General features: G+C 39.0%; 1 protein-coding gene across 1 annotated transcript in view; it reads left to right on the forward strand.

Moving 5' to 3' along the window:
* Positions 1-471: 471 nt before the first annotated feature.
* LOC104620973 (EH domain-binding protein 1-like) overlaps positions 472-27,152 on the forward strand; it is a gene marked incomplete at its 5' end in the record, with an annotated part of 119,032 nt that continues 92,351 nt past the window's right edge. The window contains 2 exons of the mRNA XM_010287342.1: positions 472-724; positions 7,171-7,357. Coding sequence (XP_010285644.1) covers positions 472-724; positions 7,171-7,357 — 440 coding nt within the window. The remainder of the gene's footprint in view (positions 725-7,170; positions 7,358-27,152) is intronic.

Consider the following 27,152-nt stretch of genomic DNA (forward strand, 5'->3'; position numbering starts at 1 on the left):
ACCTACTTGCTATCACCATTTTTAATATCCAGTAAAAGTAATTTTATTATGAAATACAGGATATCTTTTTTCTTTATTAAAAGCTCAAATTAAATAATTAAGAACATTTTGTTAGAATACAAATTGGCTAATAGCTTGGGAAAATGTTTTGAAATCTGTTGCGATACCATTTATATGACAAATAAGAAAACTAATAACTAATTAGGTTGAAAGAGCTTTAGTAAGTAAGAAAATGAAACCTATTCAATATACTCTAGATGAAATGACCTTTTGAAAGACCTATTTTTGAATAAACAAGGTTATATGGTAAATAAATACTGAAAATTCATGTAAGGCTAGGACTTTATGTATTAAGAGTTATGAAGCAGACCTTTTCACATAAGCCTTCAAAATACAAAGATCTGATAAAATGGTTTCAATTTTTTTCTGTGTTAAATCTGTTTAATGATTTTTTTTGTTGTCGTTTTGTAGAACCGGACACTGAAATAGCTTCATCTTCAAAGCCAGAAGAAAGTTTCTGTGCTGACAATTACAATCCCTTCAAGGATGAAGATGCCCCAGAGTGCTTGAACCCATTTGATGAGCCAGATCCTGAGCCTGAAACATTTGTAACTGTAAGAGATTCTCCTCCGCAACCTGCAAAAAGGAAGAACGTCAGACCAGTGGATATGAGCAAATACCTCTATGCGGATACCTCTAAAGCTGAAGAGGAAGAGCTAGATGAGTAAGTATCATTCTTCATCTTTCAGCAGCTTTGTAAGCATTAGTGGGATCCCTGGCTTAATCTTGAGGTGTATTGGGTTCAATGATGGTGATTCTTAATCACCTCCTTAGGACAGACTGATCCTTAGGCACCTCAGCAGCAGGAAATACCATACCCCCAAGTCATGCTATTCAGCTGAACATGATCAGTTAGGAAACTTTCCTTTGCCTCACTGATAGCAAATTACTTGATAGGGAACAAGTCTGTGTACCTTTTTGGCACTTCATGCCCTGCCAATTGCAAATGAGCTAAAAATTAAGGAGCAGCAGAGCTTGGTCCTTCCTGTGCTTTTTGCCATTATTTTTACTACATAAAATAATGATTTTTGTTAATGATAATGGAGGATTTGTTTTATATTCGTGCAGTATGCAAAAAAGGAGAGCATTGTGCAGTCGCATAGGACAGTTTTGAGAGTCTCATAAAACTGAGTCTTTATATGGGAAAGATAACAGCATATGCACTTTCTTAGGTTGTTTCTTCTATCATGACCACACATAAAACTTTTATAAACTCACACTGACTGCCTTGTGTTATGGTATAGAAACCTAACAAGGAGTGAGAGCTTTTTGCAATAGCTGTGCAGCTTGGGAGGTTTGGAGGTATATACTTACTCCTTGTTTGTGGTCATTAGTCACCAACCACACCACTCATGAAACAGTTTATGGTGATTACATGTGAGTAATTTTACAGACAACAACTGTAATTAACACTTAGTTTTTCATTATTTAATGAGATTTATCATGGCATGACTTTTACATTGCTTTCATATTTAATATTAACACAGGCGTCGTATCATCATCTTCATGTTTCTCTGTTTATAGCTGTGTTCTAGGAAATTGAAGAATTCCCATGCACTCTAATAGAAATGTATAAAGGACCCTGTGGGGTTTTTTTCCTTTGAAAGCTCCGTGGCCATGGATTTCTTGTTGTTGTTTGTTCTGTGAAAAAAAAAGAAAAATGGGCATTGGGGAATGATGTCTCTGCCAACTCCATTCATTAGGGCTCTGCCTGAACAAACAGCACTGGCTGCTGTGTCTTCAGAGCACGATGTGATCACACTGTTGATGGTCACACCAGGCATCCCTGATCAGATCACCAGAACCCGCAGGGAGAAAAAGTATGGATACTTTTCACCTGCAAAGATATGGGTATAGGGGACAGTAGAGACTGAGGAGAAGAGCAGAAAGAGCAAAAGCTACATGGATGGGCAAGTGAAGAATTTTCTCTTTTTTATATTTATACTCACATTTTCACCGTAGGGAAATCTGTGCCAGGCTTGCAGCAATGTAAGAGGCAGCCTTGTTTTTTGTGTGTACTGGACTGAAGATTTCTCTAGCCCTTTGTTTACAACAGCCGCCTTCTTATTTTAATGACCCTATTTGCTTTATTCCTGTTGTTGGGTTTGTTTGGTTTTTTTTTTAACAAGGATAAAAATAAGCTCCCCATAGGTGGATTCTACTTGAACATAAATCTGAACATAAGTTTTCATTATAAAAGCATTGTCCCATGGGGAGGTGGAAGGATAAGGAGTCAAAAAGCACTATAAAATAGTTTTTTTACATCTTTTACTTAAGTTTTTTAGGTCCTCGTCCCCCAAGTAGCTTCCTTTCCACGTTTTCCTCCCAGGTTATAGGAGCACCATGTCACTGAAAAAGACTTGGAGACCATTTGTTCAATGTATTGGGTAGAAGCGTGGCAAGGAGAACCTTTGAATCTTTATACTGAAACACTCTGGAAGAATAAGTGTAGTAATAAAACTCCAGCGCAGGAACACAGGACTTGTGATACTAACTCAGACCTACAAGCACTATTATGCCTTACCTCATGTCATTAATTTTGAAATTGTTCAGTAAAAAGTTTTTGCTAAGGTATGGTAAGATGAGCACCAAAGGAAAGATTTTCATAGGTAGTGCCAGCTGGTAGTTTTTGTGTACCCTAAATCATGAAGGTTTATGTCCAGATGTGTATTGTTTCTTATCTAATGGGAATATTGATGCTTTTATTATCTACATAAGTGGATAAGCTTGTTCCAAACCCTATTAAAGCCTAGGCTTTAGTGCCCATTTGTGACAGACAGTTCCACAAAAACCCAAGATCTTATATGAAATGTGTTTTCCTTTATTGATTGCAAATCAGTCACCTTTCCAGTCCCATACACTGTCTCTTCTTCTGGCTTATCAAAATGACAATTAGTAGTATTGGATTTATCTGCCATAAACAGTTGCTGTGTTGTGTCTCTCTAGCATGTTCACCATTACTTGTCACTTGTCTGAATTAAATGGTGCTAACTTTTTCAATCTCTCTTCATACAGAAGTCTCTTCATCTCTGTAATAATTTTCATCGCACGTCTCTGGACCCTGTTATTTCTTCTGCTATGTATCTATTTTAAGATGTGTTGACTTGGCCTGAGCAGTGTATTCAAGACAAAGCTGAACAACTGAATCATATCACAGCATTAGAAAACTTTGCATATTATTTTCAACCTCTCTCCTAATGTCTTTTGATTTTTATTGTTTTGTTTTGGGTAGTTTTTAATAATTTTTGACTGCTCCTGATCCGGTGCTTTCCCCAGGAGTGGTTTTAAATCTCATAGATGGAAGGCATGAGAAATAGAAGGCTCCTGAAAAACATTTACTGTTGCTCAGGAAATACAATGTAGTTTTATCCCTGTGTCGTAAACATTTCATTGGAGTTTGCGTAATGCACCACTTGGCATTTTCCTCTTGTATTTTGTGTGAAATGCGATGATGTATCATGGGAACATGGAAACACAGTTAGCATCAGGACCCTTGTCCCACTCCACTCTGGCAGATCCCTAGTTCTGATTCTGGACTCAGAACTTACACAAAGTGCCCCAAGAGCTGAACTCTGACTCCAGTTTTGTAACAGACTCTTGCTGTAATCTTGGAAAAGGTACTTACCCTCCCTGTGCCTCTGTGAAGGATTTGCCTTGGGTAGTTGGCTTGATTGAAACGTATTTCACTAATGGTTGTGAAGGTAGCGTAAGATTTCACAACACGCATAAGCAAAGCATAGTCACAAGCATAAGCATAGTGAGGTGTTGTGTGGTACAGAGGGACTTAGATGACCCAGTATGTATATTCTGCTGCAAAACTATGCTCTCAAAACATACTTCCTCTGGCTAAATTCTCATATCTAACTAGAGATAAGGAACACGTTTTCCTTTTATTAGTTTGGGCGTTTGTCAGTGTAAAATTCTGCTTTTGCCTTTTTGAATTCTGTACATTAAAATCAAAATGGTGGGCGGCTACCTGTTAATAAAAATGGCATACCTTGCTAAGTTAAGTTTAATTATTTGACAATAGCATAGCTCACAGCTACTTAAAGTATGGTTTCAACCCTAGTACTTCTGTTTGGTAATATTACCTGATCTGTTAACCCTAACACACTGACAGCTTTGTTATTGCTCCTCAATAAAATGTTGATTTTTTTTTTTTCAGTTGACCAGTAACGCTGATCAAAATAATTTTTAAATTGGTCAGAATAAAACTTGCTCTCCGATATTATTTGGCTGTCTGGCTCCTTAACTCATTAATCATTGCATGGCTTAGAATAATGCTGTCTAATTGGAAAAACTATCGAGTTGCCATCTGTCGAAGCTGCTTGTTGCTCAAGAAGCCACAAGCCACCACACTAACAGTGATAGCTTGATGCCAGGTAGTTTGTCAGGTTTGGTTTTTTTACTTTTGTGATGGACAGTCTAATATATCTTTAGGCAAATCATATTGTGTGGATCAATTAAATAACTTCACAGAAGCAAAAAGTATGGAAGCTAACCTCAGAGAAAAGTGCTGTAATATTTTTCAGCTAAGGTTTTTTTCAGCCAGACTTTTCCCATGCTTAGTTTCTTGTATAGCCGCGTGGAACCTGTGAGACTTAAACTCTGCTACATATATCAGACCCCCATGACTTCAAAATTTATAGCCTCCTCAGGCAAGAACAGTTTTGGGTTTTTTTCTCTATTAGACTTAATTTTTCAAAAATCTTTCTCAATATTTGTAAGAACAATTAAAAGCTGTGGAGAAGGGAAGGTGGAAAGTAGTGTGTGTGTTCCACGCATACTATGACCAAAGTATGAGGGTTTAGCCTGGCTTTCAAGCAAGTTCTCTAGGAAAAAAAGGCAGTCACTTGTCTCCTTATAGCACTTCCTCCTGGTGTGTGCAGTAAAGTACAATTCTTCAAGATTGCATACGCAGCACAAACAATTCTGGAGCATATAAATTCAAAAGGTGGTTCTTCCAAACTTTTTTACTCTCATTGATAAGATTTTTTTTTTCCTCGCACCAAATTAATTTTAACACCTTACAAATACACCTTTCTAATTCCAAGTACACAAAGGTAAATTACTTTCCTGCCAAACATGCTATGTCTGTTGGCTATTCAGAAGACTAACTTGTTGCACTAAAGAAAACCTTGTGCTCTCCTGTAGAATGCATTGTTCTTCAGCCTTTATCTCTTTTATCTTCATTTTCACCTCCCTTTGAACTTTCTGGTGTCTGAAGACAGCTGAGCTGGACTGTCAGCTAAATTAGAGCTACTGACAGCTAGGTGCATTCTCCACTCCAGCCTGAATACCCTCCTTTTTCTACTGCCTCCCATGGAAAACACCCATCCATTTCTATTTAACTCATTATTTTGATGTTGCCTTTAGTTTTGATTGCACTGGTGGCTTTGTGCGTGATGGGCAGAAAAGTGGGAACACCTGAAAGTTGCCTTTTCATCAGTCAGCAGATGAGTTATTTTAGTGCTAGTTTTTCTTTCTGCCTTGATATCTGAATTTAGATCTTTTTCTCTGTAGCAAGCAGTGGCAGGTTCTCAGCAATGTCTGGAGGTTTTAAGCCCAGTCTTCTCTCGCGTGCTTCAGTAATCTCTGCCTTTCAAAAGTAGACTTACTTTCTGTGGTGTGGATTATTAATTGCTTGTTTTTTCTCAGTGAAAAGAGGATGACTGTAAACTGCATTAAAATAAATTCTAAAATCAGTCCATGAGACTGAAAGACATATTTTCATACTAGAACTACACAAAACAGAGAAATTTGGTGTTGTGTGAAAGGAAACTGCATGAATAGTTGGTTTTTTGCTTGTGCCCAAATTTTTCTGTTGTAGTTCTTTCAAAACAGCATGTACTAGCTCATGACTCTTATCCTGAGTGGAAATTTGTAAATGGATCTAGCTAGGTAGGCTCTTGTCTAATGCTGTATGCATTATTGTTTACGTCTAGAGTTGAATTAAAGAGACTGAGGTTATTTGTTATGCTTTATGTAAGTGTATGCAGATAGATCTTTGGGAATTGCAGTGACTTGGTTACATAAACATTGTTTGAGATGTATCATAAATATATCTTGCAAGGGAAATATGGACTGGAAAGAAATTAATTAACATATCAGTTTAGTAACTAACCATCCAGTTTTGGGTTGCAAAATACGAAAAGTGAAGATTATGAATAAAATAATTCAGTGCAAAGAAGTTTCCCATAAGTATCCTTAGCAGGACACAAAATTTCTGGCTCTTCTAAGTGTATAGTAGAAGCCATTATTTGGTGTATTATTGATTGATATTTGATGTATCAAACTAATAGATAAAATTTGGAAATGCTGTGGAAGTATTTATTTAGGGTGGAACAAATGTGGAGTTGGAACGTGAATGCCAGTGCTGAAAAGAATGATTCTTTGGGCTGCATCCACTTGGTGGAAGATGTTTACTGTGTTTCTTAAATGAGGTTTAGTTATAAAAAGTGCTTTCAAAATAGGCAGATGATGGTCACTGGTATCTGTAGAGAGGTATACATGTGTCAGCTGTGGTTTTCTTACACTGTTCTCGTATCCAAAGAGTGTTCTGGAAATGGTGTGGTGCCTGCATGCTGCAGAGTTTAAAGTACACTCAGTGTAGATTGTGTACCTACGGAGGCCATAATTGTCAGACTTGGCCAACGAAGAGTGAGGCCCTTAAAGCCATGTTGAAGCATGCATGTAAAAGTGGCCGGATTCTTAAATCTGTTCTAATGAAGCATTCTTAATTGTGTTTATTAGAATATTAAAGAGCCAGCAACTTCACTCAAATTTGTTGGTATTGAGCTTGTCTGTAAATAAGATCACTCTTTGATAGATAGCTAAGTATAACTGAAGAGTTAGCTTTATGCAATTGATAAAGCTTCTGTAATTTACAGGACTTTATAAAACTTATGGAAATTCTGACCTAATGCAGTTTTAACTGTTGTAACTCTTCAATCATGTGAAAAAGTAAATCTAAAAGAATGTAAAAGCAAAACATACTCTTATGTGGGATAATAAAAGCATTTTAGTCCTTGGCTTCTCTTAACAGGTCTTATTTTCAATTTTTAATTCCAAGGAGATAGCAAAGAAATATATTTCCCTTCTTTTGATTAGATCAAATCCATTTTATGAACCAAAATCAAGCCCTGCTTTAATTAAAGTTGCTCCACTGCAAGAACCAGAAAAGAAGATGAAAAGAAAGGCTCCTGAACCACCAAACCTCTTGCCAAGGACAGAGACAGGAATGAGTGAGAACATGTCAGCTATTCCTGCATCGAGGGAGCTTTCTTCTTCTCCTAAGGTAGGTTTTTCATAACAAAATTTTGTCTTTGTTATTAACCATACCTTTATGTGTATTGCAGACATCCTATTTATTTCTGCAGGCCATCTTAAAAGCTTTGCTTATACTTAATAAGGTGTTGGCTCATCTCTGTTCACTTGCTGGCTCATAGGGAGAGTGCAGCAGTAGGAGCCTGTATTTTTTCTTTAAGGATTTAATGACAATAGTAACAGCAACTACAGTTTCAAAGAAAAGAGTCTTCCAGTAACAAATGTTACAGGACAGCTGGATATGCCATCGAGAAGGAAGAAGATAATGTTGAACAATACTTTGTCTCGATCTATTGTAATGCCGCTAAGCCTCACCCCTGTTGAAGGGTCTGTCTCCACATATCTGTCATAAATCTGGGTTTTAAGAGCTTGGTACTGGATGCTGTTTATTTGTATTGGGATTTACATAAGTGCAACTACATAGGTATGTTTTTAAACATTTAAAATAAAGGTTTTAAACATTTTAATAAAAGGCAGTCTATTTTAAATGAGAATAACTGTTATTAGGAACGTCCAGACTAAGCATACTTATATGTGCACATTACATTTGTGTTTGTCAAGGGAAAATATGAGTTAATCCCTGTTGAAGAGGGGCGATATGCAGCTTAGGTATTTTAGGATTACAACAGCTAACTTCTGTTAGTGTGAATTTTAACTCTAGTGTTTCAGCAGTTAGCACCTCTTGTGCTTTTTTAAACAAAATAAGCATTTAATAGTATATGTTAATGGGCCCTTCTTAAAAATTAATTTGGTACATGCTAACTGCTTGTTTTGAAGGGCAGGAAGATGAGGACAAAAGGCTTCCCTTCCAGTTTGTCTTGCCCAATTTATGCATATTGTCGTCTGTTTTGCCTTGTATTGGAGCTGCTGTACTTAAGACTTGAATGAAACTACTTGTCATACCTACCATTTCATTGCTTAATTATGCAGCCAGATTGCTGACATGTCTTTGTCCCCTCAGGCTCTGATCTTGCTGTCATTTTACCACTCAATCAGGGTAAAAAGTATGAGACCAGAAATCTAATCTGTGTCTGCTCACAGCAAAACAAAACAACATAGTAAGGCCACAAGCGCAATTCACAAGTTATTCTTAATATGCAAAACCACAACCAGGGAAGTATGAAATCAAAGCATAGCAGTTTTCTAATGCTTTGAGATGGGGTTCAATCCTGTTTGCTGGAGTTTCTGTATGAAAAATATTGCACATTATTTGATTTCTGGTAGAATCTGGCCCTCGGGTCAAAGCAAAGTGGCTGAAGTAAAGCATTCTGGTACTACCAGGCAGAGAAAAGACATCTGTGGAGGAGATTTTATCAGGTTGCTTGATGGAGGTTGTGCCCCCATTGCTCATTGTTTGAGAGTTGGGTTTTTTTACAGGTCTGCATCCAAGGAAATATATCTTTCTGCTTTATTTCCTGTCTTCATTGTGCTGAAATAATGTATTACTACTGGGTTTGGTTGTTGTAGTTTTTGTCTACCCCAGACTAAGTTTTAGATTGTCTGAAAGCTGGAATTGATTAAGAAAAGATGCAGGATTGAACCTGCTGAGAAGACCGTGCTGTTACGAACACAGTCAGGTAGTTCCTGCTCTTATGCAGGGTATTAGTTTCCAAATATTTTTGGTCCCTGCCTGCTTGCAGCCCACTTCCCTGCCACTGATGCAGAGGCACAGCTGAGAACAGCAAAGGTCCAAGTACTGAAACTTTGATATTCATTAGGGCTGTGAGGGAAGATGGAGCTCTATGCTGACCTTCTCTTGTACAGGAAAGCTTTAATTTTTTTTACAGGATTTTGGAGGATGTGAGACCATTAGGGAAGGCTCCAAAGCAGATGCAGTGTCCTGGTTTATTATATTACAGATAGAGTGGAAAGTTTTGCTGACTGGGTGTATTAAAATATTGTACGGTCACTTGCAATTCAGAAAGCTTTCTGTAAGCACAGTCTTTTTTGTGTGCATGAATTGTTTTGCTCTAAGGTGGTCTAATAACATTAGATCAAAAGCACTTTACTTGCAATACTTTTTGAAATTCGGAAAAGTACTGGCATTTAAAATAAAAGAAAAGAAAATTAAACTATTTCCTCACACCACAGTACAAAATAGTGCCCAGGTAGGACTTGGACTGTTGGCACAAATAACTTGTATGTTTATTACTCAATAATCGTGACAATGTTTAGCAACTCTGAAAAAACTCCCATCAAAACACGTAAGGCACTATACAAACACAAGCTTAGCACACGCCCTTATGTGGGGGGAATAGTCCCATGGAAGTAAACCAAGGTAGAGGGAAGTTAAGTAAAGTATGTTATTCAGTGTTTTGTCCAATTTTTGTCCAAGCTCACTGTGCACAGAAAGCCTGTGCTACCACTTAGGTTGTAGAACCTAACCAGAACCCAAGTGTCCCAACATGTTCAATTCCCTGTCTTGGTTGTCGTCACAGGAAATGGCTGCGGAGCAGAAATGCTGATCTTTAGCTACATAAATACAGCATTAATATTAGAACTTTAGAGTTAAAAGGAAAAAGATTCCAAAAATGCTTCTGCAAATCTTTGACAAAGTACTTGGAGCTCATTTTTCCTTCACATGCTGATGATGTTCATCACATTTGCTGAACACTAAAAATACAAATGCTGTTATTAACATCTATATATCAGCAAGTTTATTGGGTGGAAATTGCTCCTGAAAGATTATTTGACACATGACAGATTCCTACTCAAGATACAGGTTCCAAATACTTGAAATTATGTTACCCTACTAAAAAAAAAAAAAACAGATGTTAAAAACAGTACTAAAGTTCTTAGGAATTTAAATAGGAATTTAAATACAAATTTAAAAGTAGAGCAAGAAAGGTTGGTATTTTCCTAAGTATACACCCAAAAATCGCATCATTAGGGTACAGCTGGACACCGAAATTGCTTCGTTCAGTGTTCAGCTGCAATAAGCCTTCTAGCATTGGCATCCAGGGTGTAAGAACACTTCCACAGAAGTGCAATTGTGTTTGCTGTTGAAACATCATAGCCTGAATCCAACATTTTGCCATTACCCAAGTAGTGGTGGAAGGTGTTTCTCGCCTGAGGGATCTCTGACTTCCCACACATGATTTTTTGTGTGTGTGTGTATTTTCTTGATTTATAACAGCAGTGTCTGCGGTAATGAAAGAGAAGAATAAAACAATGAATTTTTAGCAGTCAGCAGTCTTGAACATTTCTCATTTGACAATAGACAAGCTAATGCATCTAAGTAAATTGCAAAAGGCCTTCTTTCAAGGGAGTTGTATGGTCTTTTAGCAGCTGAATACTATTTCTAGATTTTCCTGGAATCATATCCACAATTAATTACCTCTATTACTCCTGACACCACAGAAATAAAACACTTCCTGGTTCCATTGCTCAGAAATGTATGTTGTACAAGATAATTCTGTGTAAAACTTCCATGTAGAACTAGGCAGAAAATTCCAGAAAGCATCTTCTGATCTGGTGGTATCCAGCATCATGCCTGGTATCCCCAGGATAAAGAGGGTATTCCAGGGTGGAGTCATGAGTTGGTATTAACTTTCAAGAACTCAACAATCAGTGAAGATAGAATATGAGACTAATAAATAGACATTAACTTTAATATCCATGAAAACGATAGAACTGCAGTTTGAAGCGAAGACTGGATCTCATTGGAAGAATGACATAAAAACTTACCGCCCAGACAATTATACATGATCATTGGTCAGAAAGACAAGTGATTATACCAAATACAGACAGTATTTAATTTATATTTTTGCCTTGAAATGATTGTTCTCAACCATATGGTGTACATGTGCCTGAAGCAGTTACAACCATAACAGTGTCTCCCACGACTGCAGGGCTTGCCTTTAGCCTCTTTCCTCCCCAAAGACATTGCCTCACTTGGTGTCCCCTTACCATTCCTTAACAAATTTCAGATGTGAGCAAAGAGTGCAAATGAGGCTGTTTCTCCCTGCCCCAGAACTGAGAGTTTTAGTCTACATGAGGCTGGTTGAGCTCATGAGCACTAGTAATTTAGAGTCTTGCCCCTTTCATATTAATTCTGCATAGGGGCACATGTACCTCTTTAGCTGCTGTAAGATTATCCCAGCTGCTGTCGTCTCTTTGGCCATGTCCAATGTGCCTCTCTGTGCATTGTTTACAGAATCATAGAGGGGTTGACATGGGAGGGGACCTCTGGAGATCATCTGGTCCAACCCCCCTGCTCTAGCAGGGCCACTTAGAGCCAGTTGCCCAGGACCATGTCCAGACAGCTTCTGAATATCTCCAATATTAATCTGATCTTTTTCAAATGTTTGCCTTGCACTGCTTCCCTGAGCAATCAGATAGCTGTAGTAGCAAACCCTTTCCAAGCTTCTTTAATGTCTTCCCTCTGAGCAGGCCATTTTGATCACTCTGAGATCCCCATGTCACCTGTATTGCTGAGGAAGGGGCAGTTGTCGTAGATAAGGCAGGGTCTAGCTCTCCATAAAGGTCCAGCCAGCTCTTGTCCCCATGGTATTAGCTCAGTATTTGCCATATCTGGGTTTGGAGGAAGACTTGTTTCCAAATATTATTACCTACTTGCAATTACTAAAGGAGTATTTTGTCTTCTGTCTTCCTTCCATGTCCCCTCTAAACTAATCTGAGTCATCAGAGAGAGCTTAAAAATTCAAAGTCTGAAAGCCTGGAATTATCCCACAGTTAACCATCTCATGTGGCTTGAAGACTATGGTGTGCTGGCTATATTTAGGTGAGTTTGACAAACTGCAAAGCTGTAATTAAGCTCTTCAGTCATCAGCCTGCTACAGTGCTGTCAAGGCCAACTGAAGCCTTGTTGGGCTTGTTACCATCATACATGTGATGTGTTTGGATAACAAGGTTTTGCCTTTCACAGAGGTGATGGAGACTTTTAATTTGTTCCATGTGTTGTTGACTTTGTGGAAAAAAAATCAAAGAAGTTCAGGTTCAAAAAGTGGTATCAGACCAGGGCATAGCATGCATATCAGTGCCCACCATTGCTTTAGCTGGTTAAAAAATGTACATACCAACTTGAACTGACTGAAATGTCAGACAGTCTTAGTATTTCTTATCTTCCCTGCATCATGTTGAGTTTATTGTAAATAAGATCCAGGTATCAGTTCCAGAGTCGGTAACTGTGTCCTGTAGTAGAGAAGCTGAAGTTGTGTGTCTGCACAATCATGGATTTTGTTGCCTTTGTGAGAATTAGGGGGAGGAATGCTACTGCATTTTTTTTTGGAGGTGAAGAATTATTTACCAGGGAACAGGAGGAAACACATACTCACCCTCAACTGCAGAGTTGTTTTTAAATGTTAAAAGAAAATAGCTCCTGCACTGGATTGGCATTGCTCATTGACTCTTCGGAAGGATAGCATCTGCCCTTCCCCTCAGGAAACCATTCTGAGAAAGGCTTTTCCTATTCCATGGTAGTTTCAGTTCGTTTCAGACTGCAGCAAAGGCTCGTATTGGTGGCTCAACAAATCCGTCAGGTTTCTGGATACTGCAGTTACCATTAACCTACTGAAAGTCATCAGGTATATTACGTTCGCTGAATCCAGTTTGGTGTCACATCCTCTCTCCAGTCTTCAGGGTCTGGAAACCTGTGTTCATTAGGCACATGCTTTGCAGAGTGATTACTGCAGGCTGACTAGTTGTCAGCCTGGGATTTCGTAGTTCTCAGATTTCCATCTCACAGCTGCCTACTGGGCTATCCAGAACATTTCAGTAAATTAAACTCCTGCACTCCAATCTTGGCTGTACGTGTTTCTCTGGCAATAGATGCTTATGTGAACAGAAGTGGAATTGATATCGGACCACAGGATGCTTTTTGAACTTAACCTTGGGTGGTTTTTTGAGTTATACCTAGGAACTCGTAAAAGTATATAGCACAAGGACAGGATGATAAATAAGCTTAAGTCTGTCGTGTTAATGTATATGGCATTCTTGCCTTTATGAACGTCACTGTGTTGCTGATGATCATGAAAACACCGGCATTGGTTTCGATACTTGTAGACAAGAGCTTGTGATGGCCTTTTAATTTGGCACAAAAGGAGACTACATATTCACGTAATAGTCCAAAGCAGATAATAACATTTCTGTTTGTCACCATCATTGTTTAAGGTTGGTCTCTCTTTTTTAAAAACCAAAACTAATTGGTTTGCATGCCCAGTGATAGTCTGCTCTCTCATGCCAGGCAAGCTAGCTGGTTTAAGCTAAGGAAACATGTAATAAGAAATACAGAATCCTTTTTCTGCATGCCACGTAATAACCCATCTCCATCCAGTTTCCTTTGTAATCTGTTGTGTATCTGCAATGCTTCTGTTCAGGCTGTTCAGAAAGATAGGCAGTTTATCCTTCAAACTGCAAAGGAGGTACAAATTACCTCGTTATAAAAGAAATTCTCAGATACTCCAGGGAACAACACAAACTTGCAGCTGCTTCTTTTTTTTTCCTTCTTTTTTTTTTTTTTTTATTGTTTCTTTCTCATTTATTCTAGGGCAGAATAAATGCTTAGACAGAGATAAAGCGCAAAATATTCAGGTGAGTTTAGCAGAAGAGGAGGAAAGTAACATTCAGTATAGTATTAGACGCAACTCTCGGGGATCCTGTAGTCTCTAGCTGCTCACTTTTTCCAGTTATATTTAACTCAGCATTATCAACCTTATGTGACTGAACAGTAGAAAGAGCTCATCTTAAAACACAGATGCAGTAATGTAGCTAAGCGGAGAAGTTACATTAAACTCCACATGGTAGATGAAGAACTCTTATTGTCTCTTGTTATCAAAATTATGTCAGTTGTCCATTCACATCAGGACTTCCTGGCTCTCTGGAGCATCTTCTGTAACGATTTTGCTCCTTTCCAGTTTCACATTAGCTGCAAAGGAATTGTGCAGCTCATTTGCATGAGATCTTTGTCACTTCCTAAGGAGACAGATAGTTCATCAAGCCTGAGGAAGACTTGTGAGGTAGTGGGCAGAATTTTAAGATATCTACTGTTACAAACTTGTGCAAAAAGGCACTCCGAGAAAATCTGTCTTTGCATACAACTCTAAGACATTTTATCTTTTAATAGGAAGAAAGACAAGCCACACACATAATGTGAACAGATAGGGAGATAATCATACTGAAGCACAGACAATTCATTAAACTTGCAGCTTTTCAAGTGTTAAATAATAGGAGGCTTCCATTTTTATACAGTACTTAAGCAATTTCTTATTACTGTTTGCATGTGTTTTAAATGGTGTTTATCAACTTGACTAGCTATGTGATTTTTCTGCATTCATTACTATTGACCTATGTTTGTTTGGACATAAAACAACCTCATTAGAATATGCATTAAGAGTAAGAAGTGAACTGTTCTCTTTACTTCCAAATGCAAGTGTAGTATTTTTCCATTTTGCTGAAGGTATGGGCTAAAGAGTATCTTCCTCCTGTCCTCAGCTAATGCATGCTTCAGGGTTTGGATTTACTGCATTGCATTCAGTCCCTGTCCTGACTTCTCACGTTCCCCCCTTCCCTGCCCCACCTTGTGCCAGAGCCAGTACTGACTGTGAGTTACGTGAGTACCAGGAACACAACACTGACACAGGAACACAGCAGGACAGTCCCTTTCAGTGGCAGCACAGTCATCACTTGGCTGGGAAACGTATCCTTGGTGTCTCGGCAGTGTGCTGGTTTGGTGTATGCATTGCTCACAGCAGCTGCCGGTTCTGATGATCTGGCAGTACTTAGGCTAGTACTGCCAGGAAGCAGCCTGTTAAAATCGAAAATGCAACCTTAGGTGAGTCTTCTAAATGTCCCTCACATTTTACCTTTCCATCTGTTCCTATTTGCAGCAGAATAATTTTTAAAAAAAATTTCTTTAATCATCCAAGTTCCTACGTACTAAGTGTGGTTACTCTGTCAGTATAAGGAAATCAAACTCTCATTCTCTGTTTTTACTGCTTTTGTGCAAATCAAATGATTTGCTAATGAAGGGGTGTGGTGGGTTGACCCTGGATGGATGCCAGGTGCCCACCAAAGCCACTCTATCACTCCCATCCTCAGCTGGACAGGGGAGAGAAAATATAATGAAAAGCTTGTGGGTCGAGACAAAGACAGGGAGAAATCATTCAGCAAATACCGTCACAGGCAAAACAAACTTGACTTGGGGAAATTAGCTTAATTTATTATCAATCAAATCAGAGTAGAATAATGAGAAATAAAAAGCAAATCTTAAAACACCTTCCTCCCGCCCCTCTCTTCTTCCCGGACTCAACTTCACTGCCAGTTTTCTCTACCTCGTGCCACAGTGGTGCAGGGGGACAGGGAATGGGGGTTGCGGTAAGTTCATCACGTTATCTCTGCTGCACCTTCCTCCTCAGGGAGAGGAGGACTCACATTCTTCCCCTGCTTTAGTGTGGGGTCCCTCCCATGGGAGGCAGTCCTCCATGAACTTCTCCAATGTGAGTCCTTCCCATGGGCTGCAGTTCTTCAGGAACTGCTCCAAGCATGGGTCCCTTCCATGAGGTGTGATCCTTCAGGAACAGACTGCTCCAGCATGGGTCCCCTATGGGGTCACAAGTCCTGCCAGCAAACCTGCTCCTCTCTCCACGCGGCCACAGGTCCTTCCAGGAGCTTGCTCCAGTGCAGGCTTTCCCATGGGGTCACAGCCTCCTTCAGGCATCCGTCTTCTCTGGCGTGGGGTCCTCCCGAGGCTGCAGCTGGAGATCTGCTCCAGCATGGAGCTCTGTGGGCTGGAGGGGCACAGCCAACCTCACCGTGGTCTTCACCATGGGCTGCAGGGGAATCTCTGCTCCAGCACCTGGAGCATCTCCTGCCCTTCCTTCTGCTCTGACCTGGGTGTCTGTAGGGTTGTTCCTCTCACATACTCTCACTCCTCTCCCCGGCTGCATTTGCGCAGGTTTTTTTTCCCCTCTTCTTAACTCTGTTATCCCAGAGGTGCTACCACCATTGCTGATGGGCTCGGCCTTGGCCAGCAGCGGGTCCATCTTGGAGCTTGCTGGCATTGGCTCTATCAGACACAGGGGAAGCTTCTAGCAGCTTCTCACAGAAGCCACCCCTGCAGCCCCCCCGCTACCAAAACCTGGCCACGCAAACTGAGTACAAGGGGCCACTGTTTATGCAGGTGGGAGTAGGGATGCAGTGTATCTTCAGGTAGCTGATTATTACAACTTCTAGGTACTGTTTCTTGTATTGTTGTTTCATTGGTGACCATAATGTTCACTAATTTCTCTGTAAATGAGAAAAGCATTTTATATACATGTGCACCCATATATGCATATATACTAGTAGTTTTAAAAATAAAATTATCCAAGGTCTTATCTGTAGGGCCTGTTTGTCAAAAAAATACTGTCAACGGCAGAGAATCTTAAAATTAGTACAGTCTGAGGATCTGAAACTCGACAGCAAGTGTGGGCTTTAAAAAGTGACTTTTACAAAAGTAGAAATTGCATCTTTCTGAGGAAAATGGGCTTTCATTCATTCCATGGTGGTTTTCAGTCTGCTTTTTATCTTGGAACCATGATGATTGGAGATGACTGCATCCCTCTGTAGCACCAAAACCAGGACAAATAATAGTACAAACACAAGTGCATATTGTGGACAAAATTTAATGTTTCAGTAATATGCAGGAGCAGTTTTATTGGCTGCTTATGTGAGTTCTCAGGACTGGCTCTTGGTGAAATGGATCCCCTTTTGAGATTGAGACACCCAACTGCCTCAGATACCGTATTCCTAGAGGTGCCAGGTTTTCTCCCTTTGCTGTAAAAGAGCTTATCTAAGTTAGATGTGGCCAACTAATTGATAAGAATTTAAAGTTGGTAAGATTAATTGTCCCTGAATAATTACAGTCTCTTGTGTATATGACCTAAAGAATAGACCCATGATTGGACAGGAAAAAATGGGAGGATGTTGCAAAAGCTTTCTTCTTTCAACATGCAGGCATGACTGCACATGAATAGGAGACATGGATACGGAGTAGGAGCATTGATGGACAGAGTTGTTCAGCAAAATGGAGATCCTCTGCTTTGCTCAATGTTTTTAATCAAAGATTTTGTAAAAACTGGTACAAGAAATAATGTGTAACATGATAACCTATCCATGAGCAGTCACAAGAGACCAACAGAAGGGCAACTTCTTACTGTCCGTTAGGACCCAAAGGAGTATTTCAGATACTGTACATAAATGTTTGAGATTCATTCTTTTATGAGTAGGTTTTTGCTAACCAGTGGTCTCAAAGTGATAAATTCTTTCTTAGTTGGACATTGCTTGTTTTCCCTGTGTGGTTTTACTGTAGCAGTTGTCAGCATTAATAACAACAGTTTTGTTTCTTTGCAGCCTTGCTTGATTCCCTCCTTCTCCTTGCAGGTGGCAATGTAAATTGATGGAGAGTGGTGTCTGTTGTCTTCGTATTATTCCCATGATTGGTGCCAGCTGAAGTCAATTTCTAGACATTGAGAGCATAGATGAAACCAAGCCCTTTCTTTTGTCTGCTGCTTTCTGTAGTTTTAATGGAAGTACTTTGTGCCCATTTTCTAGCAACAAGCCAGCTGAACTGCTGTCAAAAAGATTTAGGACTGTTCTATAGTCACATTACCTCTGCTAGAGGTGCTTCTTTCAGAAGTTGAGGTTTAAAGCCAGATAACTCAATAATTTACCCACACGTTCCTGTAGCGGGAGTTACGCACAGGTTTGGAGGTCAAGCTGAGCTCCGTCCGACCTCAGACCCTCACTTCTCAGCTTATCCCATTTCCAAGCCCATGCAGCAAGAAGGCAGAGTGTTATCTAGATGGAAACACATCGTCACATGCAGGTCCTTCTGCAGAGCTCATGACTCATGCAGTACTGTAGAACCAGTCCAGGTTGTGTGCTGTCTGAGACAAGGGCCAGCAGAAAGCCATTGCTTTCTTTGACAATTAAGCAACCAAATGCTGTCCAGGAGCAGTGAATATTATCCTTTCCTCTGTTATGAATTCATTATGTGGTGCTAAACTTATCCCTTGAACCAGATTTTAGGCTGTGGTGCTTTTTTTTAAGTTCCTAGCTTGATACAACCATGGTGAATTAGCAGAGCTATTGGCTTTACTTGGGTGCCATGCAGCTGAAACAGTGCTGTTTCATGGCACATGAAGTATCATCAGACAAGCAGTTCTCTTTAAGATTAGGTCTTAGGTGGCTCAGACTGAGGGCTCAAAAGCAACACCTTCCGATAATTTGAGTTGGGATTTTTGTGGATCTCACTTTTTCTTTGGGTAAGTGGACTGCTACCTCACAAGGATGTCTGGAAGATTATAAAACATCATGAAGATGAACACTGTAGAAAAGCCCTTTGATGAAATTAATGATATCATGTTCAGTTCAAGGTCCAGCAAGTGTGCAGGAGATGAGGTGTGACGAAAAACAACTAATAATCCAGAAAAATAGGAATACTGGGTAGTCTCATTCACTGAGGTTGTTTTGTTAATTACTCTCCATGAGGGAGAACTCCAGGGGAAGAAGTACAGAAGTACAAGTTTAAAGATGGTATCATAATGCAAATAGACAGAGGGTACTAATTAACATTGAATATGTAACCATAATTTTGTAATATCCCAACTTCTGAACACTTGATTTGGCAACTTTAAGTGCTGCTACTTAAACGTTTCACTGTTTCTTCTTTAGATCCTTATTAGTAGTGGGGACACAGAAAACAGGTCTCCAGGGCTGTCCTAGAAAAATCTTTTTTGTTGCAATTAATATACATAATTTGCAGGTTGATAAATGCTTTGCTCCTGCCATTTTCATAATTGCTCTTTAAGGTATTTCTGCATTATTGGTGCAATGTAGCTCCTACTAAACATTGTCAGTGCCTGCAGCAGTTCTGGTTTGCACCAGTTAGCACTTCTGCAGAATGGCTGTGCAAATAAGGTTTGGTAATTTAACCAGTGTTATGACATTCAAAGACTTGCTTTTCATATTTTTATATTTAACTTACATTTGTAAATTACAGTACTCAGCTTTGTCATCATAAAGTATTATTTCACTTCTTGTGGAAAAATATGGTCTTTAGATAGGTAATGGCAGTATTTTTGTATGCTTTATTTCATCTTGGAAGTTTAAAACTGTGCACCATTCTGTGAGAAGAAAATTCATCTCTGGTGGAAACTGGAGAAGCCAACAGGCCTAGAGTGTATTGTGTGACAAAGTAGAGGGGAATATTGTTGCTATGTGCCATTAAAACACCAGCACCATTGCATGTAGGCAAACTATAAAAAAAAAACAAAACAAAACTTCTTTCATATTTTAGTCAAAAAATGACACTAATACTGGAATTTCGTTAATGTTTCCCATGTAAATATATGTGATGATTTATATAAACGGAAATATATATTTCCATTTCCTTGAATGAAGTGCCTAACAGTCTGTCTTGACAAGAAGTGCAAGGTTGGGCAAATAAGACATACATCCTGACCCAGGAACTGCTACGAGGCTGCTGAGGTCAGAGAAGAGGAGAGGTGGCCTTTGGAGGGTGGGAATACCCATGCTGCCTTTTCTTGACTGTAGCCTCCTACATTAGGAGGTGCATCGAATACTTCGCGTCCGAGAAGAGAGCGATGGGGAGACCAAAAGCAGGGGATCTCCTGAGGGAGACCGGGGAGTGTGAGCTGGGCTCTGCATTGCCTTTGGGACAAGGCAATGTCTCGTTGCACCCATTTCTGCAGGATCCAGAGGGGACTGGTCTCCTCATGGAGGTGCTGAAGTTGTTTGCCTGAAATCTGTCCTTTCAAATATCCCTGAGGAGCATAAACGCAAGTAAGAAGTTAGGAGCTGCAGGGAGCATTAAAGTTTCTGGAGTGCTGCAGTTCCTAAATGTCAACGCTTTCATGGCACTGTTTAGTTTCTCTCACAGAGGACAAGCCGGATTAGGTACAAACACCGCCGGTCAGCCATGGCCTGCCGAGGTGTTTGAAAACCAACCGCATTAGGTTAGCTCAAAGTGAAATCTGGGCTAGCTTCTGGGATATGTAATCTGACAATCCTTATCCGTGATGAGGGCCTTTTATTTCCTTTCAGTTATTTGCCTTCACTCCTCTGGCAGAAGGGAGCTGGGAGGAGGCAGGCAGACTGTGCGGGGCTGCGGGCTCCTGGCGTAGGTACCCAAGGATAACCACCTTCTTGCCATTCATGCTAACCTTTTCAAAGGACATTGGAGGGCTTTGATTCGCATGCTTGCCTTCGCAGACTGTTACTCCTGTTTAGTTCAAGCTTTGCTCTTTAAGGGGAGAAAAAGAAGGAATGCTTCTCCTCTCGTAAGATATTTTTTAAATTACTATCAAAACAAAAATCCTCAAAATCTTTGCAACAAAACCTGTCCTTTTACTGTAGAGTTTTTACACCCTATTATTAGGCTTCTTAACAAGAGCCACACAAGCAGAGGACCAGACAGCTTTTAAATTGAAGACTTGATTCTTTCCCTTGCAGCTAACGAGGAGCTAAACACAATTTGAATAAGCTGACTTTATTGTAGTGTTTAATTTTTAGCTATTACATCAAGCTTTATTGCCAGGCTGGTTTAGATAGTTCAAGTCTTGGGTGCACTCTGTGCCGTCTGGGACCCTCAGCAAAGCGCTCTGTGGAGGAACGAGACTAACAATAGCCTGTTTTCTCTGTTTGCCTGAAGGGTGGGTTTGGTTCATCATGGTTGGCAAGCACCTCAAATTGGAAATGAACGTGCATGAATAAATACTCCTTTGCTTCTGTCATAATGAGTTATGGACGTATTAAAAAAATAATTATCTTCCCTTCATAAATCAGTCTGATAGTTAACTTTGGTTTGGTTACTAATTCACTCTTCCTGCTAATCTTTTTTTTTGTTTGGGTCAGATGCTTAAGCAAAGGAATAAATCACAGGTCTGAGCCAGAATGCTGCTTTTTTTGTTTGTTTGTTGCTGGGGAAGAAAAATTAGTCTAAAACCAGAATAGATGGCCTCTGTGACCAAATCTATGGTATGGTGATGACCCTAAAATGAGGTGTTTGTATGAGCTGTTTTACCCTGCTTTATAAAAGCATTTTTAGAGAGAATTTTGCCTCACTTATTTAAAGTAGCGATCACTGTTAGTTTTAGATGGGCCGATTAATTAAATAGATTTGTGAAGCTAGATACACTGAGAAGTAAAAAGCAGGAGAAACAGGGAAGCCATATATGCCAGAAGCTAAGCCCTAGGGCATGTGAAACGGTCAAATATTACATATGTATGTTGTACACATACTCACTAGCAAATACGAGTTAAGTGCAAATCTTTTTAAGGAGAGAGAATCAAGCCAGTTGGAAGAAAATGGTATTCCTGAGTTGCTAGAAGAAATATGTTGCCAATTCATATTGCAACACAACTATGAAGACTAGAAGCTGCATAATAAACCAAGTACTTCTGAGATAGTGCCGGCACACTAGCTGCATGTTCTACAACAGCATTTTTTAGCCATGTTCAACAGTGTGCTTGCTATCACTCCTCCATTTGTTGAATTCAGGATGACCTTTGCATGAATAAAGTCAAATAGGATTAAGGCAGGAATTTTCAACAATGGGAAAGAGCAACAGATGTAGCCGACTTTGAACGTGGGAGGATTGTTGATGTACGGTTGCCTAAAGGGAGTGTCTGTGGTGACTAAAAAAGGGGGGAAAAACAACAATTTCCTAAAAAATTAACTGCATAAAAGAAAATAAAGTAAGTAGAAAACAACCCAAAGGAACTGAGTGATCCCGGGTTTTATTGAAGTCAAGCTGCCTGGTTTTTTTGAGTCGCTACCTCCTTTTAAATATTTTTTTCTCTCTTTCAGAATAACTATATGTTCTCTGAAACTATTGCTATATGAGCTATCTGAGGGTTTTGTGTGGTGTAACATAGTCTAGATTCACCTTTTTTTCCGAGTTATCTTAAAGTACATAAATGGAATATAGGGAAAAAGGAGATGATGTTTCTCTGGAGAATTAGCCATTTGAATACAAAATCCAGAACCTGCTAAAATTTTTAATTGTATTTATCCTGTGCACAAGCATATAGGTGGATCTAAAATGCATACAGTGCAAGCACTCTACATAGAGGCTGTTCTAAAAGATTAAAAACACATTTAAAGCAAGAGCTCCTTCTGAAATACCTTAAGTAATTCTGTCATTTATGTGCCTGTTAGATAAACTGAATTTGTTTTTATCTCAATAAAAAACAGAACATGCATATGTTTTTTCTTGGTAGATTTAGAGAATATTTTTATACATTATAGAAGTATTCGGTTACCTTTTTTAAATACAATTCTTTGAAACTCACTTGGTTTCATTATTGACAAGAGCTATTTTTCAGTTTAGTAGATAGTTGTGTTAATCCTTAAATGATACTTCATAGTTTGTAGTAATGAATAATGCACAAATTTTAAATATAGTTCATATGTATAATTCAGACAAATCAGCTTTGAAAAGCATGCAGAGGAAAAGCTTTTAAAGTGTGAATGAAATCCTGTGCTCTAGCTCAGTGAAAGGGCTTTAAAGGAGCTAGCTAGAAACTAAAGTAATTAAGGAAATCATGTTGTAAATGTTATGAAAAATATTGTGAGCCTAATATATTACAAGTTCAACTGTAATATTTAAGAGTTTGATTAAACACCCACTGATTAAATGCCTATATTACACTTTAAAGAGAGCTATGCTGTTGAGAGGGCGGTCTCTGCAGAAAAATCATTTGGATTCAGAGGATGTAGGATGTAAAACATCTTCTAATACAGCTTATCCTGCCTCTTCACAGACTCCTTTAGAGCAGAACTTGATGAGGCGAGCTGTGGGCTACCCGCTGCCACTGTAAACTCAGGAGTCATAACACATTTCCCATCCACAAAAAAGGAGTCTCTCAAATTTTTTTTTTTTTTTTTGTTAAAAGTCATCATCTGGTATTGAATATCTTGAAGAACACAGCTGTAGGTGTTGGAGGCTTCATCAGTAATTTTTGTTACCTTAGTCAAGATGCTGTAGTGCTTAATTTTGAGACTAGAAAATTTCATATGCGTGCCTGCTATCCTTAGCACCAAGAGCACATAACTCTGCTATTTGAATTGAGTGCATTTGTGGCCACTGTGCCTGTAGAAAGTAGCCTTTATTCTCCTGTGGGGTTCACGGACATTGTCCTACGCATTAAGCTCACAAATGTGTACGTAACTGCTGTCTTTGTGCATGCACAGTTTTGTGAAAAGCTATCCTGTTCACAAGAGCAAAAACTTAGAAATATAGTTTAAAATAGAAGTTTGATGGTTGGAGAGTCCACTCAAGGCAACAAGAAGTCCTTTAGTTGCTCCTAAGTCAAGTTCCTGGGCAGTAAAATCTTTTAATCCAAGTTTCCATGAGTATGAACTGAGGCAGGTTAGAGCAGTTTCTAGTTCGGTACTTGTCTTTTGTATCTCTGAAGGGCGATCCACAAGTAAGAGTACAGTGTCTTTTTCTTTGGTGGACCAGCCAAAATCTCCATTCTCCCTCACTTCATCAACACCTCTGAGCCAAGGAACTGTGATCTTCTAAAAGCCTTTGCAAGGGTCACGTTTCCTGGCTTGCTTCAGTGTGAATAGATCTTTGAAATCCAACTCAACCAATCAAGTTTTAAAAGTATCCTAAAATGTTATACCATCTGAAATAATTATAGATAATAATAGGGTTATATTTTTATATTCTTAATTTTGTTTCTGATTAGCTGCTTTGTATTATATGCTTCTGGAGCATAATGAATCATTGACAGCGTGTGTGTATTTTCTTTGTGTGTGTGTGTATGTATAGTCAAACTTAGATATTAATATATTGGTTACTATAATACGTACGGTTATTTGTTATATATGAAAATATGTATCAAATGTACCTTTATTATCTGCATGCAAACTTTCTAAAGAGTGAATTCACATAGTAATTTGATACAGATAGGTTAGAGCAGATCATGATTAAAGTGTTTTGTCCTAGAATCTGCTTGATTACTCAATCATATTAAATAACTCTGTGACCCCTTTTCATAAAGTTGCCAAAGTGCTCTGAAGAACTCCACGAAAAGCTTTGTTTTTATCACTTGGAAGTAATGGTGAAAATTTGATGCATTTCTGAAGTGCCCATATGGCACTCTGTACTATTGGTAAGTAGGCTGTCATGATTTTCATTGACAGCAATGATTCAGTAACATAATGTGACTTTATCCTTTGCTATTATGCATTTACAAAAAATAGTTTTGGGGTTTTGCTTATTAAAATTAGGTTTTATTTTAGCACAATACGTTTTTGTATTTACATATTTACTATTACTTTCAAATGTAGAACCAGAATGTGATGTAGGTATGAGTAATAGGGAATAACCAGAAAAAAATTTCAATGCGAGCTTCCAGGTTGCTGGAATTTTCTTCTATTTCTGGTCTCCTTGGACATACAATTGGTTCGTTTAAGAACACTTCAACCTGTCTTTTCTGAACGTATTTAAAGAGTTTGAGAACCCATGCAACACAGGACATTAAGTGGTTTGCTTTGGAGCATTTTCATCTTTTTAAAAAGAACGTTTCCTTTCTTTTTTTGGAGGAAGCATGTGTTTTGACTGGTCTCCAAGCAAATTAAACGTACTGCTTCAGATTTTGAGTTCTGTTCAATTTTTTTGTGCACAGATGACATGTAACTTGGCCGCCATGACCACTTGTCTGACTTTCGCTGTGTCTGAGATGGTCACTTGACCAATATTTCATACCCAATACAGGGAAAAAGAGGAAAGAAAGAAAGATGATACATTTCATCTATTTAGACGTCTGCTTTCTGGCCAGGTTTTAGCAATTTCACATCCTTCAACTCCTGAACATTGTCCCTGCTGCTTTTGGAAAGTGTGATGGCCTCTGTGTGGAGCCCCAGGCCAGTGATGTAAATGCTGCTGGAAAAAGCATATCTGCTTGGGAACTATTTGAGAAATAGATTAGCTTTTTAAAAAGTATATATATTTAAGATGGGATATTTCCATATTTATTTAGTAAAAATGGGGTAAGAGGCAGGTCAAATCCTACTAGGATCTCATTTTCTGTTTTGTCCTTTTCAAGTTAGAGGATTCTTTTAAAAACTGGTTGGTGAGTTTGGCCACAAGTTGTACATTTCGACTCTGTAAGAATGTCCCCTTTGACCTCTTCCTGTCATGAAGTTAGTTACAACTGTATCACTCATGTTTGATTTAGGACATAAGAGTTCTGTGGAGTTTTCCATAACATGTGGGCAGAGAATAGCATCCCCTAAGGCCAGCGTGGAACACCTAGGTCAGACTTTTGCTCTGAAGAGTCTCTCTCTATGGACCGTGGAAGAGGTCTTGGGAGACCAGTTCTCTCTACCTAAACTCCCCTTTTGAGAGTCCAGTGCCCTCCTCTTCCCCACGCAAACTTGCAGGAGGCATTGAAAAGCTTAAAATGCAGCATAGGTATGAAACAGTAGCAGAACTTACACTGCCATGGTTTTATAAATAGGAGATAATCAAAATAATTGCAAAATTACTTTTAAGTATTTACATATGGTAGAAAAAACTTATGTGAATATAACTCATTGAGAAACTACTGTGACTAAAGTAGCATGCACGCTATATATTTTATCAACTCATCATTCTCCCACTAGCACTTCTATTTGCGTACTCTGTAAATGTTATTGTAACTTTAGGCAAAACTGCTCTTTGAACTCCCCCTCCTGTGCAACTTTAAAGGTAAGGTGGATCTTAGTCAAGTGATGTCACTATACTTGTTTCCTGTTTATGTCTTGGGTCACGCTTCTGCTGTAGTATTACCTAGCAGTCTGCAAAACTCGTGTTTTTAAGATGATGGATCCTACAGATAACTTGAAATAATTTTTCAAAGCTCATCTAACTTGGAAATAATACTCAATATTAGAACAAACTTTGTAGACTCCAACTAGAAGCTTATTTAGAGCAATAACAACAAAGTATAAAATACGTTGGCTTTTATACATTTATCAAAGTTTAGAAATTACAGCTGGTTTGCTGTGTTGCCAGAGCTCTCCCTTACGTACGCTTTCTCTTCTTTATTCTCCCCATTTCAAAGACTGTAATAATAATTTAATCTCTCGTTATGCAATTAGATATGTTGCTACACATTTATTAGCAAACTTACTGTCAAACTAGTAGTAATGCTCTAATTTACACTTCCCAAAGCATGGAAATTCCTGTGTAGGAATGAAGGCTCCCATCTTTTTCCCTCCTCCACCTATCCCGAGGTACTCATGCAGTGAAAAGTATTGCAGGAGGCTGAGATGTGTGAATGATAAGTGCTGTACACGTTGCAACACCTGGGCGTGATCAGACTTGTTAAAGATGATGTACGAGTCTTAAGCCTGAGTTTTCTGCATTTGTGCTGGCTGAGATTTTTCCCCCTATAGCTCCTTGGGTTTGTCTGGTAAATCTCATTTCCCAACCCAAGGGAGAGCAATCAATACCTTCCCTGAGAGCCCCTTCTAATAGCACTGGTACTACTGGTTGGAGGACTGAAGTCTTCTGGTGCAGTTTTTCCATCTAGGTGTTTTACAGTCCTGTCTGCAGATGAATATTTGGAATCACAAACAATTCACATCAGAAGCATGTTGAGTGTTGCATCATCTTGGGACCAGATGAGAGCCTTTCTTTCAAGAGTGCTTAATTTTATTTAACCCAACCATATAAATTAAGTCCAAAGGACACTTAAAAATGTAACACTTCCTTCCATTTATAACTTGTCAGCTCAAAGTCATAATG

Source organism: Phaethon lepturus, unplaced genomic scaffold (genome assembly GCF_000687285.1).
Source record: "Phaethon lepturus isolate BGI_N335 unplaced genomic scaffold, ASM68728v1 scaffold19185, whole genome shotgun sequence".
NCBI lineage: Eukaryota > Metazoa > Chordata > Aves > Phaethontiformes > Phaethontidae > Phaethon > Phaethon lepturus.